We start from the raw sequence: 20,079 nt of genomic DNA on the forward strand, positions 1-20,079 counted from the left end.
AGAAAATACCCTTTCACAGGGCACAGATGACGCTGGGATAATAATTTATTACTATGCGTACACCTTATTAGGAGAGATCAGCTCAAAATGTTCCCAGACAGGGAAATTCTCCTCTTTGTTGGTTCCATCACCAAAAAAGAAGCAGCTCAAATATATTGCGAACCAACACGCAATAGTCCCCAATACCACAAAATGTGAGGGGGGAATCCATTGCGTTTCGCTGCCCCTTATATTTCGAATCGCATGCCGAATCCCTGAATCGTTTCCTGCATCAGTCACGTGGTACGGCCGGCTTGCGAGGCTTCGAATGTCACCGACACAAGCCTTGATACGCGATTCATAAAAGTCTCCCTCAATTACTCGATACAAGCTTCGAAGCCTTGACACAGAAGGACACATCACTGGTTTCTTGCACTTGACAACGTTGCATACACCATTTGTCCACTCATGCACTCACTGACACTACTGATTGTACTGACTACACATATCACGATTAGTTTGAGTTCTGCTTCAGTTCCCTTAATTTAAAATAAAATAACCTTTAAAATAACAGACTCCTGAGAGCCAGAAACTTTGCCTTCGCAGCAGGAGATCAGGCGGGCCTGAGGATAGCCAGAAACAACCTATCCTGGGGCATTAGGAAGGCCAGGAAGCAGTATTCCAGGAAAATAGCTCATCACTTTAGTGACAGCAAGGATGCACAGAGTCTGTGGCAGGGAATACAGACCATCACAGACTACAAGCCAGCTCCAAAAACCTGTGACAGCACAACCTCTATACTGAACGAGCTGAACAACTTCTTTGCTCGGTTCGAGGCATACAATAGCACACCTGCACAGAAATCCTCCACCTCTCCCAGTGAACATGTGCTGACACTGACTCCAGACAGTGTAAGGCGATTATTCAGCAAGATCAACGCCCGGAAAGCCACTGGTCCCGATAACATACCTGGCCGTGTGCTGAGAGAGTGTGCAAGGGAACTTGCAGCTGTCTTCATGGATATCTTTAACATCTCGCTGAGTCAGGCCATCGTCCCCACCTGCTTCAAAAGTACTACCATCATCCCTGTCCCAAAGAAGGTATCACCCTCCTGCCTAAATGACTACCGTCCGGTGGCACTCACCCCCATCCCGATGAAGTGCTTTGAACGGCTAGCCATGAAACACATCAAATCCATCCTCCCTGCCTCCCTGGACCCTTTCCAGTTTGCATATCGGCCTAATCGTTCGACCGACGATGCGATCTCCGCCGCCCTCCACACAGCCCTCACTCATCTAGACACCAAGGACTCTTATGTCAGAATGCTGTTCATTGACTTCAGCTCGGCATTCAACACCATCATCCCCCAACAGCTAACTCTTAAACTGGACAGTCTAGGGCTGAACACCTCACTGTGTAACTGGCTGTTAGACTTCCTGACCGGGAGGCCACAGGCAGTACGGGTCGGCAGTAATATATCCAACACCATCACACTGAATACGGGGGCCCCCCAAGGATACGTGCTGAGCCCCCTTCTATTCACCCTGCTGACACATGACTGCACACCATCATACAGCTCCAACTACTTCTTCAAGTTTGCTGACGATACGACTGTGCTGGGCCTCATTAACAACAACAATGAGACAGAATACAGGAATGAGGTAAGCCGCCTGGCCCTGTGGTGTGGATTCAACAGTCTCTCTCTGAATGTCGAGAAGACAAAAGAGATTGTTGTGGACTTCAGGAAGATGCACACCCAGCATGCTCCTCTGACCATTAATACTGTGGAGAGAGTGAGCAGCACCAAATTCCTGGGAGTGCACGTCTCAGAGGACCTGTCCTGGAGCAAGAACACATCATCACTGGCCAAAAAGGCTCACCAGCGCCTCTACTTTCTCCGTAAGCTGAGCAGAGCTGGAGCTCCAACCCCCATCATGCGCACCTTCTACAGAGGTGCCATCGAGAGTGTCCTGACTAGCTGCATCACAGTGTGGTTTGGCTTCAACAGCATGACACCTGTAAAATCTTGTTAACTCCTGCTCTATTATAGGTATAGCTGTTTTCTTATGATCACTACTAGACAGAATTTCAGCATCCAAACTGCACAACCACTGTTATATCACTACTACACCTGGTTTACCAGTCTGAAGGTTGCCCACTTTGTCTTTACTGTTGCCCCTTGGTGGAACTTTGACTATCCAGTCTGCTGTATTGCAATCTCCCAAATTCTGCAATGATTTCTCAAATTCTCTAATCTTATCTCATCTGCTATTATTAAACAACAAATGACAGCATCATTTTGGTAGGTGGGTGCTAGGTGGTGATGATCCCTTTAACTGCACTGCCACAGAATTTCTTAACATTGCAAAGTCATTTAATTTAGTGCAACATATTACTATCACACATAACGGTGACCACACACTGGATCTAGTTTTTACTCTCCTTTTATCTCTAAACTACTTGCATGTATCTGACCTACTGTCTGGTCACAAATGTATAATTTTTTAATTTATTTATTTTTTACACAGTTTTACAGCCAGTGTTGTCTTCCCAGAAGAACTCTGTTCAGACTTGCATCTTTAATGAGCACTCAGCAGCTAGTTTTTCAGCTCTCCTTTCTAATGTGACTGTATCAACAACTGATTTTTCTGATATCAGAGACTTAGTTAATTGCTTTAATAGTGTATGTTCATCAATTCTGAATAGCGTAGCTATCCTCAGTTATCAAGTCTTCCCCTTGGATCAGCAATCACATCCATCATCACAGAAGAGAACGCAGAAAAAGTGAATGCTGGTAGAAAAATACAAATCTCTATGTTCACTACTTGGTGGTACTAATTATGCTCAATCTGGTTACTGTTGAAACCACAACACTGAAATAGCTTTATTACAAATTACTAAGCACCCCGGACAGAGGTCCGTTTTAGTCCTTCTAGACTTTTCTGCAGCCTCTGATACAGCTGATCATGCTACTCTTATCAACAGATAAAAACTGGGCTGGCATCACTGGTACTGCTCACAAATGGTTTTCATCATACTTATCCAAACCATACTTCAGAATTCATATTAACTACTGTATGTCCTCATCCACACCCTTCGTATGTTGAGTTCCCCAGGGCTCGATCCTTAGACCAATTGTGTTTTCATTATATAGGTTACCCCTGGGCCATCAACTTAATGGTATCAGTGCTATGCTTATGGTTCATGGCTGTACTTTTCTGTTAAGCCCAACAACCTCAACAACCTTTCCTGCCTCAATGAATGCTTCTCTGGCATTACAAATTTGATATATTAAAATTTCCTCCATCTCAATTCCAGTGAAACTGAAGATCTCGTGTTCAGCCCTAACAGTTTCTCGAAGGAGGTTATTCAGTACATCAGCCCCCTCGCCAGTAACATCAAGTCATCTGCTAGGAACCTTGGTATCATCTTTGACCAACATCTGAATTTTGAATCTCACATCTCAAAGCTCATCCAGTCTGGTTTCCTTCACCTCAGAAAAAAAATCAAACCTTTATTGTCATTAAATCATCAGGACCTGAAACTTTTAGTACACACTTTTTTCTCCTTTCTTGATTATTGTAACTCACTTTTCCTGTGCATATCTTAGTCCTCCATGGCCTATCGCAATTAGTGTAGAACACAGCAGTGAGGCTGCTAACAAAAACTGGCCAGCGTTCACATATCACACCTATTCTTGCATCCCTTCATTGGCTTCCAGAGAAATTCAGAATCTACTTTAAAATCCTGTTAACGACATATAAAGCTGTACATGGACAACTACCTGCTTATATAGCAGAGCTTCTAAGACCTAATCACTGTAGCCGGCCTCTCCAATACTCTAAACCAGGGTTTCATAACTGTCCCACACTCTAATTTTAAAACCAGATGCGAGTGTGCTTTTGAGATTATGATGCCCCAACATTTATATGTGTTAGCTTTCCCTTTTATTTTGTCCCATAGGTTGCAAGTATATGCATGTATGGAAATGTGTATGTTGAAAACCAATGTCTGACTGTATGGTCAATTACATGACTGTCTGTCTTATTGTCCGTATGTTCACACATGCACACTTATATTTAATGTGTGGCTTTTATTCAAACTGTGAAGCACTTTATAACTGTGTTGTGAAAAGTACTATACAAATAAAGTCATTACTATTATACTAATCTTTAGCTTGGGGATTTCCCCATTTATACAACATACTCAGAAAGTCAGGTTTTCAGCACAGTTATGATAGTCTTCATACTGTTGGAAAAAAAAAAATCTTACTCTGTTTACCGTGTTTTTTAGATGTAAGTTTAAAAACATGTCTGTTCTTGAAATGAAACAAATCTACAAAACAGACAGGACATAAAGAACCCTCACACACATGGGAAAACAGAAAGAGATCACAAAAGATAACCAAATATTACATAACCAAGAACCTAGAAACTCTTGCACATAACCCAAAACATAATTACAAGAACACAGGAAACCATAAGTAAGAAAACCTCTTAACTAAGGACAAAGTATAAACTCAAAACACTGGGACAAAGACCCAGCACCCTGACAGGATGGCTGTGTCTGATAGGAAACAAAATGGTTGTAAATTAGATGAGCACTCAGTTATCAGTTACAGCACAGTTTTGCTCTCTGTCATGTTTCCAGTAACAGTGAACATAAAGTTCTTTTAGTAAATGACTGTGAGAGAATTTCAGCCAGTTCTTAACACCTTTAAGTGAGAACGGGAAGTTATCAGAGAGACTTTACAGTAATGCCACATACAATCACGTATGTGGCATGATGATACGGAAATATAGATCTAACCATAAAAGGTAATAAATGGTGATCGTGTGTGACAGAGTGATCACGTTTCCATTGGTCTTGGATACTGTGTTTGGAAACTTCAAAATTAGCCACTGACTGCCATCATTTTGGTTTTGTGAGGCCATAAGTGACCATGGTGACTTTTCATACTGGATGATTATGTGCCACTTTATACTAGATTATAATATTTTTATAATATTTTTATTTGAGAGAGTTTGATTTTCTGTTACATGGCACTGAACAGGAGTGGCCCTCAATCTCATTGTACATCCTGTATAATGACAATAAAGGCATTCTATTCTATTCTATTCTTTAACAACTAACACTAGAAAGCTGGTGTCAGTTGATAACCCAGCTTCATACACTGAAAAATGAAGAAGTCCAATGCACTGATGCATCCTGCAGTAAGAAGTATTTGTAGCCCATATACTACCTATGTGTAAAAATGGGCACTGAGTCCTTCTATGAACTGTACTATAACTCAGTAAGCAGATTACTTACACTTGAGTAACTGAAACCATGCTGTTTCACACAGTACACAAACATACTATTAGTGTTAAAGTCAATATTCACAAATACACTCAATCTGTAATGGCTAAATATGTCCCCACTTTGATTGAAAAAGAACAAATGTAAACATCCTTTCTTATTCACTCTTAAATGTTAACAAAAGTGCAGTGAATATCTGTATTTTGTCCTTTCAGGTATGTTAAAGGATAAGCACCAATGTACTACTTTGCATAGAGGTATTGTAAGTCACCCCTTGGAACATCAATATTTTTGATGAGCAGAAGCTGTTTTTTATGCCCTTTGCTAAAAAGTTCTCGTAAGCACCATTTCCCATTGATGACGTATTACTGTGGATACGATGAAACAAAACAGCATGGACAGTGTGCAGATCAGCGATGTGTTGGACCTTTCTCAGGAAAATTCTCAGAGTCAAAGTGAAAGCGGCTCATGAGTCCCTTCATTTAGTCAATGATGAACTGGAAAAATCGTGAAGTTACACCTGGGGCTTTATCTGCCTCCTCCACCACTGCCCTCTCCTCCCTCATCTCCACCTCATTCTCTTCCTGCTCACCTTAAGCTTCATCTCCTGAACTGAAGTCAGAGCTCTAACACACAAAAATGTGCATAAACATGTTTATTCCTGATATTGTCGCAGTTATCTATTATCAGCAGATTAGATATTCTATCTATACCACACAACGCACTGGTGCACTAACAGCGATACATTATGCTGTGCTAGCGAAAATATGTTTAGGTGAACCCCTAACTAAATTTAGTGCAGTTCCAGCATACTTTGTCACAATTCCATGAAACTTGGCAAACCACTCAGAAGAGACCTTCCGTCAGGAGCCGTAGGTTGAATGAACAAACCGGTGGCTACAGTTTTCTAGTAGGATCATTCACTGTTTGGCATGCAAAATCCTGATGAAACCAGTGATGCAAATCTCCAGACCAAAATAATGTGATAAAAATCTGTATTTTTCACCACATTTCAAAACTTCAAAGAGCCTTTTCATCCTTGGAATGAGCCCTACCCAAAGAATTAATCAGACATGTACTTTCCTGAAAAATGACTTTTGGTCTGGTGTAACTGGATATATGACCATTACTTCTCTGGAGAGCTGATAAGAAACAGCTAAACAACAACAACAACAACAACAGCTGGTTGTAAGTTAACACTATGCCAGCTAATGTTAGGCTTGAGATGCTAAGTTCAAAATACCCTTAATGTCCAGTGCACCAAAATCGATGCTGCTCTTGTGACCTTGCAGAATTTGGGAACTCAAAATTCTCCAATATTGTCCTTTAGCTTTGATTTGTTGCAGTTCCAAGCAGCACAACTTGTGCCCCTGTCTTTCCTTGATTGCAAGCCATTTTTGAATAGGTGAAATCGAACTGATGTCGCAAAACCACAAGAAACTTGATGATGGTATATACCACGATCCACTGTCGAATACATGGCAATACGTCATGAACATGAGCGTTTTGTTTTTTGTAGCAGATGACTCAATTAAGACGAACAAAACTGCTTGTAAAAAAATTAAAATTATACAAAGATGACTGAAATGAATGTAGATCGTCTATATAGAAATGATACATAATCTAAAAAGCCAAATGCCTGTAAAAAGTGTGCTTATCCTTTAACCAATCACATTTTAAAAGTCCATAGTATGCCGGCAAAATAAGAAAAACACATTGCAGGTCTGATTCACTTTGAGGCGACTGTTTGTTGTGATTTGGCGCTTTATAAAATATTTAATATAATATAATATAAAAATAAAATGTAATAAATTCAGGGCTTAGGTTTGTTGAGACAAATAACTTAAAGGTCATTTCACTCACTTGGAACAAAAAACAAAATAGGAAGTACCTTTTCCCAGGTATGGCCATTCGGTCACGTGTCCACCAAGAGCCGGAGTTTAGCATGAGGCCACACCCGTCGAGCTGCGTCGTTTTCCAGCTTACCCAGAGGAACTCTGAGCACTCCTGGTAGCTCAAAGCGCTATCTGGCTCTCGTTTCCAGGTCTGAAGGACTCCGACAAAGCCACTCATGAGCTGGATAAACTATTAGCTTACAGTCCGTTAGCAATGCTAATTACTGCTCCTTTAATCAGCGAGCAGACCGTGACAATTACGTTCAGTCAATTTCGTGAAGTAGCACTGCTACTCCTGAAGACTTGTCTTCCTACTGGTTATCTTGGCGATAATGTGACACAGAGGCTAAGTAAGACCAGGAAAGTAAACTTTCACTTAACTCTGATCTGCCTCGTTCTCCCTCCTCCTCTGTGCGTGTCCATACCTCAGCCAATTAAATGTCAGCAAATCTAACAGGTGATGGAAATTTCCAGAAGGTACTGCTGACACCTGTACAGCAAATCATCACAAATACACATGTGCGTCTCAATATTCTCAGCATATGAACTTTACATTAACAATAATATATGACTTTAAACCATATTCTTTTAACCTTATTTATCTCATTATATTTGCACTTATCACTATTTGGCTTTACACTGGGTATAAACTGGAGCACAAACCTGTTTGGTAGGATGTACCAAACAGCAAGCCTTATTATCTGTTAGATAATCCGTTTAAAATGCTTTAAAATTTACTAGATTATTACTCAGTGAATGTGAAGTTTTTTTGTTTTTTTAAATAATACTGGAACGTTAACATGCTAGTTTCATAGCTGTAGCTGGACATGTGGTTGGTCTGTTCGGATTGATTCACTTTTGGAACCAGCCTCAAGTTGCCCATTAAGGAACTGAAGTTTTTGGCTCTTTCATGTTGGTTTCAGTTCTGAAGTTGTTGCTTAATTCTGGTTAAGAGCTCCTTCTGCAAAGGTTCTCATTTCATCTCCTACATTTGAATTTTAGGAAGTGAGACATCCCTCATCATGGCACCCTGAGGTAAATTTCCAGATCACAGGCAGGAAGATGTAGAGAGAGAGAAATGGAGGCACAAAATACAGACTTGAGAAAAGCATACACTCTTAATAAAATTTATTGCCACACCAAGGCGTTCCAAATTTTGATCTTGAAAAAGTTGTCTGTGCTTTTGTTTTCTCTGATAATAATAATAATAACAATAATCCATTTTTATATTTGTTGGCACCTGTCAAAGCACTCAAGATTGCCTTACAACACAAAATTAACATCATCAATTTTCTTCTGCGTATCCCGATTTGGGTCACAGGGCAGCAGTAGAGCACAGACACACAGACTTCCCTCTCCTTGGCCACCCCCTTGGAGCTTACTGGGGGGCACCCAAGCCACCTAGAGATATAATCACTCCAGTGTTTCCTGGATCCGCCCTGGGGCCTCCTCCTGTTAGGATGGACCCAAAACACCTCATCTAGGAGGTGTCCAGGAAGCATCCTAGACATGTTCGAACCACCTCCCTTACGAAAATGCACTGTGGTTTTCTATGGTTTTATGCAGTAACCATGGTTTTACCATGTTAATACCATGATTACTGCATAAAAACCATAGGAAACCACAGTGCATTTTCGTAAGGGCTCAACTGGCTCTGTTCAATGTGTAGGAGCTCTACTGTAATTTTGTGACAGGCTCCTACTAACAAAATGCAAAAAGAAATGGTATAAAAGTGATTCTTTAATAAGCTGTCTGTTGAGAGCATTTCAAAAATTGGAGCCCTACAGGTGTCAGGGCAGAAATAATAATAATAATGACTAAAAAATCAGCTTATTGCCTAATGATGACTAAATGCTTTTTAGTTAAAGGCATCAGTGCAGACATTGTTCAGCACAGCTTATGCATCATGTCCTCAGGTTCTGCATCACGTTCAGTCAAATAGTAAATTCACACATTTATAACCAGCTTCAGGTTATAAATATGTCTCAAAGTTTTTATACTTGAGATTTTAACCATTGTAATGTGGAAGTTTCTCTGAACAGTATATAAAAGGTTTCACAGACTCCAAGCTTGAACCTCCTGTAACCAATAATTTAGTTTGTTAAATCTCTGTCTCTGTGAGACTCTGTGACCATCACAATTCAAAAAGCAGCTAGGAACTGTATCAGTTCAAACAAGAGGCATGCACAAATACAGAGAGCACAGCAGTGCCTTATACAGTGTTAAAATAAGATTGCTCAACAAATGTTAATGACAGTACAGATACTGTTATAGATGCAATATAAATAGGACTTAAAAAAAGCTTAAATATGCAGAAGTGTTTGCAGAGAGGCCGTGTACAGCTGAAATGGGGAAATGGTGAGAGAAAGAGTTTCTTTTGAATTCTATAATACATATAATTGTTGTCAAGGAACTTTTTTTAACATTACTGTTTATTATCTTAATACATGCAGACATGAGCGCAGCGGAAAGCCTTTTAATAGCAATTAAAGATGCTGTAGGTCTTTTATGATGCTGAAGTGATGTAAAAAAAAAAAATAAAAAAGCTAAATGTCATGTATGTCTCATGTTTTCTCACTAATATTGTAGAATCGTTAACTTATAATTTAAAGAACAGTATCTAAAAAACTGAACTGTGTATGAAACTTTCTGAGGTACCTTTACTGGAATGTCAATTTCCCAAGATTCGATTTTTCAGGGGAACAAAAAACAACCAAACTTAGCCAACGACAAACATTTTGTGATAAAATATATAAATACTGTGATTTAACAACCGTATGAAAGCAAATCTGCGATGTTCAGTGGTGTAACAAGAAACTTCCTGAAATTTTGCAGCAAGAAGGAAAACCAGAAGAGAGAGAGACGAGGAAGAGAAACTTCAGTTTAAAAAGTCAGCAGAGATCAGTACGGAGAGAAGAGTGAAGACAAGCAAGACAAAACAGGTGCAGCAAACGTTTATTATGTCTCAAAGTATCTTTTTAAAAACAAAAATCTAAATTTAAAGGCTTTTTCAATGTTATAGAAGTGCTGAGGAAATTAAGAGACCATTATACAGACATCAGATATTATAGATGACTTAATGCTGTCCTCTTTATTTGTTGTGCTATGGTTACACTGTAAGGATTATTTTTGTTCATTAATTATTGTTTCAGGAACAAAGATTTTTACCACAAAAAGCTTTGGGGTAGTCGTGTACTCACAGTTGTTGTCACATCACAATGACTAAAAAAAGTGAACATGCGACATCTTTAACTTGTGTGATTTCTTTGTTTTCATTTTAGTTTTAATTTCTGCATGTTTACTGTGTCTCCTGGATTAGTTATTCTGTGGAGTAAGAGCCTGAAAGTGTTGAGCACCGAACATCGAGGATGTTTGTTCTCATCTGGGCAGCTCTGCTTTTCTCTGTGAGAGGCAGTAATGCTGGCACAGGTTTGGATCTCCTACTTTGTAATTCAGTAATTCTGCCAATACAAATTTTTTTCTTTTATATATTAATATGTGAAACATGATAAACATTTATTCTCACCCAGAATTTAACATGATTTAGTCTTCTTACTGTCATCTGTTGGTTTGTGTGTCTTTTTAAAAAGATCTTCTGTTAACCACACATATGTTAGACCAAGAAATGTGTGAAATTCTGCTTGTTGTGTCGACTACAGCATTTAAAAGCAGCTTATGTAAAACAACATTAGTCCAGTATCTTTAATTAGATATCATGTTTACTGCTGTATACTAAATATTCTTTGTTACTGTCTTTATCTTCTGTTGCACTAACAGGTTCCTCAGCCTCAGAACACTGTGACAGAGAATACTGTGTTACTCTCAGTGAGCAAGAACTAAGAGCAGAGGCTGGACTCTGTGTTGTGATCCCGTGCTTTTTCAGGACTGCTGCTGACTTTACCCCCAAACATATAGTTTGGTTCAAATGTGAAGCATCTACTGAAAGATGTGGTGATGCTGACATAATATTTCACAGCAACAAAAACACAAAGAAAAAGCCTCAGGCTGGATTTGAAGGACGAGTGTCACTTTTGGAGCCTGATGTGAGTCAGAACAACTGCAGCATCATCATTAATGATCTCAAACAGTCTGATTCTGGATCATATCAGCTCAGAGTTAATGGTGAATGGAATGGGCAACAAGATAGATTTACATTCCTTACAAAAGCAGCTGTCTCTGTTACAGGTATGGAAAGCTACTTCAAGAACAAATATGTAGAAAAATAGATATTCAGTCGTGTACAACAACATACTTTATTTATGATCTTAATGAAGTATTAATAAACTTGGGGAATTTGTTGACCTCTGTGGTCAGCTGGTAGGAACTGCAGCAGTTCTTACTAACAGCCCAGAAAATATCCTCTTATTTGAGCTTGGATTTAATTCCACTAATGCCCAGCATTTCCATTAGGTCTCATTCAGAAGCCCACAGTAACGATTCCCACACTGACAGAGGGACAGCAGGCCACACTGACCTGCACTGCTCCTGGTCTCTGCTCTGGATCTGTTCCTGAAATCACCTGGACATGGAGAGGAGCAGGAGGGACTGAATCTCACATTACAGAGAACATCACTGCTTTCAAGACTGAGAATCTGACAGCTTTCACACAGAGACACACCTCAACTTTGACCTTTAATGCGTCAGCTGAACATCACAACTCTGAAATCACCTGTAAAATCGGCTTCACAGGTGAAACAACTACAGAAGAGACTTCAGCTTTGAGAGTGAACTGTGAGTAAAGTCTTAAATTTTGTTTCAGAAATCTATTTAATTTTAAAGCATCAACTTTAGTCTTGCAAGAAAGTTAGAAAGTCAAGAAAACTACACTGTTGTGTAATTTATATGTTTTTGTCTCATAGATGTGAAGGAAGTTAAAATCACTGGTGTTACACGTGTGAGGGAGGGCGAGGCTCTGAATCTGACCTGCAGTGTTGAAAGTTTCCCTCCATCTCTGATTATGTGGAAAAATCATAGTTCCAACACAGACCACAGTGACACTGGATCATCTACACTTGTCATCAGTAATGTGACAGCAGAACACTCTGGACAGTACATCTGTACAGTAAAACATCTGCACACAACTGTGACATCATATACTAATGTGACTGTAAACTGTAAGTAGATAGTACTAACTGTCATCTGTGGTTGTTCTTAATAATTCTTTGAGTTGTTTTCTTGTTGCTTATTTTAAATAAACTACTGAAATGTGCTCCACAGATTTAAGGAAACCTCAGATCATCGGGAATAAAACTGTTAAGGAGGGAGATGTTCTGAATCTGACCTGCAGTGTTGAAAGTTTCCCTCCATCTCTGATTGTGTGGAAAAAAATAATTTCCAACACAAATCTTCACAATGAAACTGATACTGACCTGCACAGTAACACTGGATCAGCCTCACTTCTCATCCACAATGTGACAGCAGAACATTCTGGACTGTACGTCTGCACAGCTAAATATATGAACAACACCCTCAAGGATGAAGTCAACATAACAGTGATATGTAAGTACACAACTTTGTGCTTTTAAACAGAATATTTATTGAAATGAAGCATTACAGATGTTGGTAGTGTATCTAAAAGGCATGTGAAACTTCTTTTCTCATTCTACAAATGCAGCAGAAATTTGTGTCACTTTGCACAATGAATATATGAGAACACATTAGATTACTTTGTGGTTAACAATAGCAGTGCTAACATCAGCAGCCTTTTCCTGCAGGCCAGTGTCTTCATGACTGTAAAGTATGTGACTTAACATTTTTCTGGTCAGTGGGATTCATGCCAGTGTTAACTTCTCCCTCCTTAAATATGCTCTGCAGATAAAAGGAAACCTCAGATTATTGGAAATACAACTGTTAAGGAGGGAGATGTTCTGAATCTGACCTGCAGTGTTAAAAGTTTCCCTCCAGCTCTGATTGTGTGGAAAAATCATAGTTCCAACACAGACCACAGTGACACTGGATCATCTACACTTGTAATCCATAATGTGACAGCAGAGCACTCTGGACTGTACGTCTGTACAGCAAAACATCTGGACACAACTGTGACGTCATATGTTGAAGTGATTGTGACTTGTAAGTAGACAGCACTGATCTTGAAACTGAAATTCATATTTACACTACAAATATACATGATTACATATGATTCTGTGTTTACAGGGTTTTCAAAGATCCTCGATGGCTCTGGATGTGTGCGTCAGTCAGAGGTTTTGACCTGTGTGTGTATCAGTGAAGGGTTTCCTTTACCTACCATTAACTGGCCGCTCCTGAAGAACCACACTGAGTACTCTGTCATTACCACTGTGACAAACCACACAGTCAACAGCACTGTCAGTCTGAGTGTAAGAAACCATGGCAACAGCACTGTTGAATGTGTCAGCAACAATGGAAATGGAGAAGAAAGAGAAAACCTGATCCAGAAAAACCTGTCTGGTATGTGTTCTCCAACTAAACAGTTTTCATCACTGATTTTCGTTTTTCACTACTACATTTTTAATGCAACCTTTGTGATTAGATAGTAGTTCAGTTTTGCACATACTGTATATAATAAAAGCAACATGCACATTAACTTTTTGTCCTTTGAGTGCAGAGCAGTCGTCTGGTTTTAGTCTGGGATACCTGAAAATCATCATTGCATTTTTGACTGGGGTACTTCTTTCAGCAATCATTTGTTTGGCCAAAAATTACTGCAGGTAAACCATTTGCTTTTGTTGTTATTAATAGTTGGTCTGTGTAGATAAAATTAAGCATATTTTTTTCTGTAAAAATATTCTTTCAGCAGAAAAAAACGGACGAGCTCTCAAAATTCAGATCAGACTTCTGAGATGGAGACACGTCGAGATGATCAACTGGTATTTATGCTCATTTGGCTTTTTTGATATATTTATTAAAATGTGATTTTTTGCACAATTTTTTAGAATACTGAAGTGTTCATATTTAACTATTTGGTGTTTTATGTTCACACATAAAGGAGCACATCCTGCTCCAAGGTTCTGCATTGTTATGAATTAACCACAGTTAATTGGTTCCTTTTATGAGCACATCATTATTTTACTGAGTTTAATGACATTCAGAGAGGTAGTTTAGCACAATCTCACTGAAAGACATGAATGACTCAGTCATTTCCATTGTACCCAACAGGTGTATTATGGTCAAGCATTACGCGACCATCTGACCCTGAACTCAAACAGTGGGCCAACAGGAGTGGTGTATGCCAACATTAATTTATCCCTGTTGAAAAGAAACCCTGGCAGGGAGGCAACAAGGAGGCAAGAGAGCACAAAGACAGAGTATGCTGAAATTAAGAAAGCACTTAAAGAAGAACAGGAAAATGATGCTGTGGAGGAAGAAGAAATTTCCTGTGCTAAAGAGGAGAAGCTGATGGTGGAGTTGGAGATGAAACAATGTGAACCTGAAAACAAGGAAGGAGGAGATGAGGCAGTGTACGCCACTGTGAATGATATAACTGATGAAATTTGAGGAACGTTTGATTGTGGAGTTGTTTGTGATGAAGATTCTTTGATCTCATCAGTTGTGATGGATTGATGTGATGAAGTGACAATTTATGTCATTGCTTGTATGAATGATAAAGCTTTGGTGAAGCATGTGAAGGCATGAAGTTCACAGCGTGCTGGAAATTGTTCAGAGACTGCAAAATTATTAATCCATTCAAAGTGAGGAATGAATTTCCTCATCGCACATTATGACGGCTGGGATAGAGGTCTGGATTAAATATAAGTTTAGGTGTCCATTTTACATTCATAAATCTTGACATTTAGGCTAATGACAATAAAGTAGCGAGACAAAGACATTATATTTAAGCTTATTATCTAAAGTATGGTTATGGGAAACAAATCTAAGCTAGCTCTTGATGATTTATGGTCATTTTTAATGCTGTTCTCAGTTTTATTTATATCATTCTTTGTTTATTTTACTTATATGTTCTTCTTTGGCTTCTTATGGCTAATCATTGTGTTCACGTGAGGGGGCGCAGAGTGAGCCACTTGTGCCAAAAGTCATATAGATGGTGTGGGCTATCACCGCCGCCTCACTGCAGCTTTTTGTATTTTGTCTGATCTCATATGATGAAATAATAAAAGTGAGCATTTTATACACCTATGATGCTGTTTGTGTGAATGGTGTAACACAAACAGGTTTATATGGACATATTTCATGTCATGAATATGTCTGTTGGCATATTCATGACATGTAAATTCTTAGGTTAAATGGTGTGGTGTCTGATCTACTATGACTTAAACTGCTATGTTAAACTGCATGTATGTTTGGTTTCTTCCTTTAGGATGAAAGCCTTGAGTTTAGGTCTCCAATTGACGCCACCACAAAGGTATGCACATGGGACCCCATTTAGGTTATGTCTTTAAATATAAGGAACTGACCATACATCCATATGGTAAACAACTTTATGGTCGGTTGGAGTTGCTTTCCATACCTTTATATGGTAAAAGTCAGGAATGTGGGAGTTGGCCAGAAAGGAACAGTATATAACCTTTGTTAACCCTCTTTTGAAACGAGTTAGGATGACTGACTTTTGTCTCTCCCAGACGACTCCAGTAGTGTCTGTTTGATACTGTCTGTTCTGCAGTAAACTCTGTATATGGATCAAGACTTTGTCAGTGAGATTTTTTCTTCAAGAACACACCCATCAAAGATACAGCAATGGCTACAGTTTTACAACTCAAGTGCAAACAAGAAGTTTTCACAAATACAGAGAGCCCAGCAGGTGCTAAGAACAGTACAGATACTGCACCATATAAAGAGGAACAAACAAAGTGGCGTCAGGCACAACAAACCCCGCCCCCTGCAGACATTTTAGCTAATTTAAACATTGTTCAGCTCACAAACATGTGGCTCTCCAAACACTGAATCACCAAGATAACACATAGGTCCTGTTGTCCATGTCCATATTTTTCCAAGATTTAAAACGGTGAAAGAAAATAATTTTCAATTTATGGTGATTTTCATTTTTTGTAAAAGCTTTATCGCCTATAATGAGAAAATATGCGATTTGTCGGGTGGGTGATAATAGAGGAATTGAGTGATCGGACTGATAGTTAAAAGATGTGTCAAATATTTGCAGATAGTGATATGCTTCTTACTGCAACAAATGAGGATGTGTCTTTTTTCAGCTGAGATATGTCCATTTATGCATTATTTGGACTTTCTTATGTTAAATTCATGTAGCCTGCAAATCAAGAATCCAGATTGGATCCAGATGGCATTCGGTTTGGCACTAGTTCTTGGCCCCCCACAACTATGCACTGAATATCAGATTAATCCAATTGGTTTTGAGTGAGATTTGATTTTTTGTTAATGTTATTTTGAACAATGTTAAAGGTAAGGATTTTTCAATTTTTCTGGATTTTTTAATTTTTTTTTAATTTTACCTTGACCTTGACCCAATTATGGCAAAAATGTGACCATCTTTTGTGTAAAATTAGCATGAATCAGACTGGTAGTTTTGCTGTAATATTGTCAATAAAACAAACAGACAAACATCCCAAAAGAAATACTCTATTCATTAAATATTATGGATGACCTAATGCTGTCCCGTTATGTTACAGGAAATGTATACATATTTACTGTATGAGTGCTGTTATTGCAGTGTATATATATATACTTTACCTGCCATACTGTATATGACTTCTCTTTATTTTATGTTCAAACAGTTACCCCCCTTGTCCAAAAGAGGGCGCTACAACAAGTCTGTACTGACCCATTCACTACCGTAATAAATATGTAAACACAATAAACAAAGTATTTCTCATTCAATTACTTGATTAGTCGATGGAACAGTTGATAAAATATTCGATTGCTAAAATAATCAATAACTATATTATAGTATGTGAAATTTTCCTCTTGATGATGATGATACTTTATTGATCCCACAATGGGGAAATTACAGTTAACAGAACACCCATCCAAGAAAACAAACAAACAAACATGGGGAGATAGGTGAACTGTGGCCATGCTGCCCCCCTTCTGGAGGCGCTGCCATTAAAAAGACAGAAACAATAGTGAAAACATATAAAAAAAAATCATCTCATACTTTGTATACACATACACAGTATAAGGTTACAAAAACCTCTGCGACAGAGCGGGGGGGGGGGGGGGGGGGGTGCTTCTGACGGGCTGACTCAAACTCCCTCCTCAGCTAACAGTTCTGATAAGATGTAGAGTTCATCAGCGGCTAGTTCAGGGAGATCAGTTCAACACAGGTCAGAAGATGACAGGACGGTGGAGGTGTAGAGCATCTGTTTACAACCATCCCAGAGACAATTTGATAAGCAGCAATCCAAGAACGCCACGGAGCCAAATTCCTGATTCTACGACTTGTTTTGGTTCAGACTGTACTGATTAATTTGTTGACAGCCTTCAGTCTTTCTGGCACTTCTCTGTGGAGAAAAAATCCAATTCATCCAAATCTTCTTGGTTCGTTCCTTCGCCGTGCAGAAACAGATACACACATCTCCAAGATCTTACCCCTCAGAATCAGCTCCAGATATATTGAGTTTTATTTTGACGGAAATAAAAACACTACAGCAGCACAGTGGCGCAGTGGTTAGCACAGTTAGAGTAACATCTGGAATGTCTGGGTTCGATTCCACCTTGGCCCAGGCCGCTCCCTCTCTCTGTGTTCAGTTTGCATGTTCTCCCCGTGCTTGCGTGGGTTTCCTTCGGGTACTCCGGTTTCCTCCCACATTCCAAAGACATGCACTTACTAGGGTTAGGTTAACTGGCTACACTAAATTGTCCATAGGTGTGAATGTGAAAGGTTGTTTGTCTCTCTGTGTTGGCCCTGCGACAGGCTGGTGACCTGGGTGTACCCTGCCTCTTGTCCTGACAGCTGGGATAGGGTCCAGCCCCTCCGCGACCCTGAACAGGATGAGCGGAAGCGAATGGATGGATGGATGGATAAAAACACTATACTTAAAAAAAAAAAAAAATGCAATACATGGAGTTAGTTGATTAAGCAGGTTAAATAATATTATAATGGAGTCACAATATTGACCAAATTTGATCATATAACAGTCCTTCATGATGGCAGCTGATAATCGTGCTGATAATCGTGCTGCCATTGTAAGAGACAGTTTTTCTTCATACACTGGTAAGTCAAACAAACAGTAAATGTTTGCATAATGTTTTCAGTGTTTTCACACTTTGTGCCTTTCGGCAGAGAGCAGTTATAGTCGGGCATTAGTCAGAATTTTTGTTTATATGTGAAAACTGCAAGCAAACTCTCAGTTTGGCTTTTATAAGGGGGCTGTATAAAAACACAGTTTATCTTTAGCATAATTTGCTGATTTGCTACGTAATTGTTGATAGTTTTGTAGTTTATTAAATATTCAGATTCTTAAATAAACACCACTGTGAACATGTTCAGTTCCCTATTCAAGTGACACTTGAACAGAGAACTATCTATTGAATAGAGAACTAACTATATCCTACCTAATTGTTTTGTGTGTGTATCTAATGTGAACTTTGTGTTACAATCATGTTTTCAATCTGCAATATGATGCTTGAATCAGCAAAGTATCAAAATAGTGGCGTTATTACAAAACAAACAAACAAAAAAGCAAAACAAAAAGTTGATTGAATAGGATCAATCAATTGAATATTTTATCCATTACACCACTTTGCTGTTCTGTGTGTGCAATTGTGTGTGTTCCTGCATGGAACCATTAGCTGTTTTGGAGCCCGGCTTTTTCACTACAGTTTATTTGCTCTCTCTCGCCTTCTCTCCCTCTCACACATACATATATGTAGCTATAATTTTGCCTACAAACATGTTTCCACATATACAGAGAGTAAAGCGTTGCCGTATAGGGTGTTAAAATAAGATCACACAACGACAGTGTTGCTACTGCAGAATGTAAATAGATTAAAAAAAGAGAAGTCCAAATATGTATAAATGTTTGTAGCTGAAATGGGGAGATGCTGAGAATTAATGTATTTAATCTGTCTCAATGATTTTTTAAAAAAATGTGACTTTACTATTTTAATCAGTTTTGGGGTTGTTTCTCAAAAAAGTAGTATGTTACGTACTGACTGTCTTGATCCTTTTTGACCCAGCGTTTTGAGTTTTGGGCTTTTGAACTCTTTCAACTTTCAACCCATTTCTTTTGCTTTTTAACTTCAATGGTCTGCTATTCGTAAATTCCTGCAGGCCACAGTTTGTGTTTGGAGACATAATTAGTTAAATCATTCAGTTCAGCTCCTTGTTTTATACGAATATTGTCCCGTTGTCCACTACAGTGGACATGCTGAAAAATTTAATTAACAATACATTTTAAAAAGTCTAGATTGTGAGAATTTTCTTTGACACTCAAAGGATGTAGGAAATTAGAAAGAAAAATACATTTGATGACACTTATTTTTCTTGGGTTTTACATAGAGGCTACACGCAGGAATGGTGAGGAAAATCAGTGACGGAAAACGTAGTAAAGATTGGACACATTTTAACCTTATATCGCCAAACATGTCTAACGAGACACATCGTACTTCAAAAGTGCTGCCGTTTCTGGACTTCTGGCAACAAATATTGCAATTCCCCTACATGGCTGTGAAGTGCAAATTCTGAGCTTTCAGGAACCGTTTGAATTTTTTCGATAGGACAAACAGTCAGGGAGTTATGGTAAAAAGCTCCTTTAAAAAGTTCCTTTGATCAGCCGACTCTGTGGAAACCGGCACTTCAGCGGTGATCGCCTGGCGTCAATGGATTAATAAGATACAAAGACATAGTGTAGACTGCAAATTTTAAATTTTATATCAAGCAGGCTCCACATATCACCTGGACAGGCATATACAAATTGTTCATCCCTCAGTGCAATTAGAAGAACAAAACAGGGCAGGTCATATCAGGCTGGAGAAACAGGATCAACCCCTCAAAGGCCCT

The 20,079-nt window shown here is 38.9% G+C and overlaps 1 protein-coding gene across 1 annotated transcript; it reads left to right on the forward strand.

Annotated features, from left to right (window-relative positions):
- Positions 1 to 10,038: 10,038 nt before the first annotated feature.
- On the forward strand, positions 10,039 to 14,657 carry LOC115794965 (sialic acid-binding Ig-like lectin 10). Its single transcript, XM_030750687.1, has 11 exons — positions 10,039 to 10,114; positions 10,492 to 10,601; positions 10,950 to 11,357; positions 11,583 to 11,903; positions 12,032 to 12,225; positions 12,611 to 12,671; positions 12,987 to 13,241; positions 13,326 to 13,602; positions 13,751 to 13,858; positions 13,945 to 14,017; positions 14,307 to 14,657. The coding sequence occupies exons 2-11, from the start codon at positions 10,541 to 10,543 to the stop codon at positions 14,643 to 14,645; spliced, it is 2,097 nt and encodes a 698-aa protein (XP_030606547.1). The 5' UTR covers positions 10,039 to 10,114; positions 10,492 to 10,540; the 3' UTR covers positions 14,646 to 14,657.
- The last annotated feature ends 5,422 nt before the right edge of the window (positions 14,658 to 20,079 follow it).

The sequence above is a fragment of the Archocentrus centrarchus genome, chromosome 16, assembly GCF_007364275.1.
Source record: "Archocentrus centrarchus isolate MPI-CPG fArcCen1 chromosome 16, fArcCen1, whole genome shotgun sequence".
NCBI classification, from domain to species: domain Eukaryota; kingdom Metazoa; phylum Chordata; class Actinopteri; order Cichliformes; family Cichlidae; genus Archocentrus; species Archocentrus centrarchus.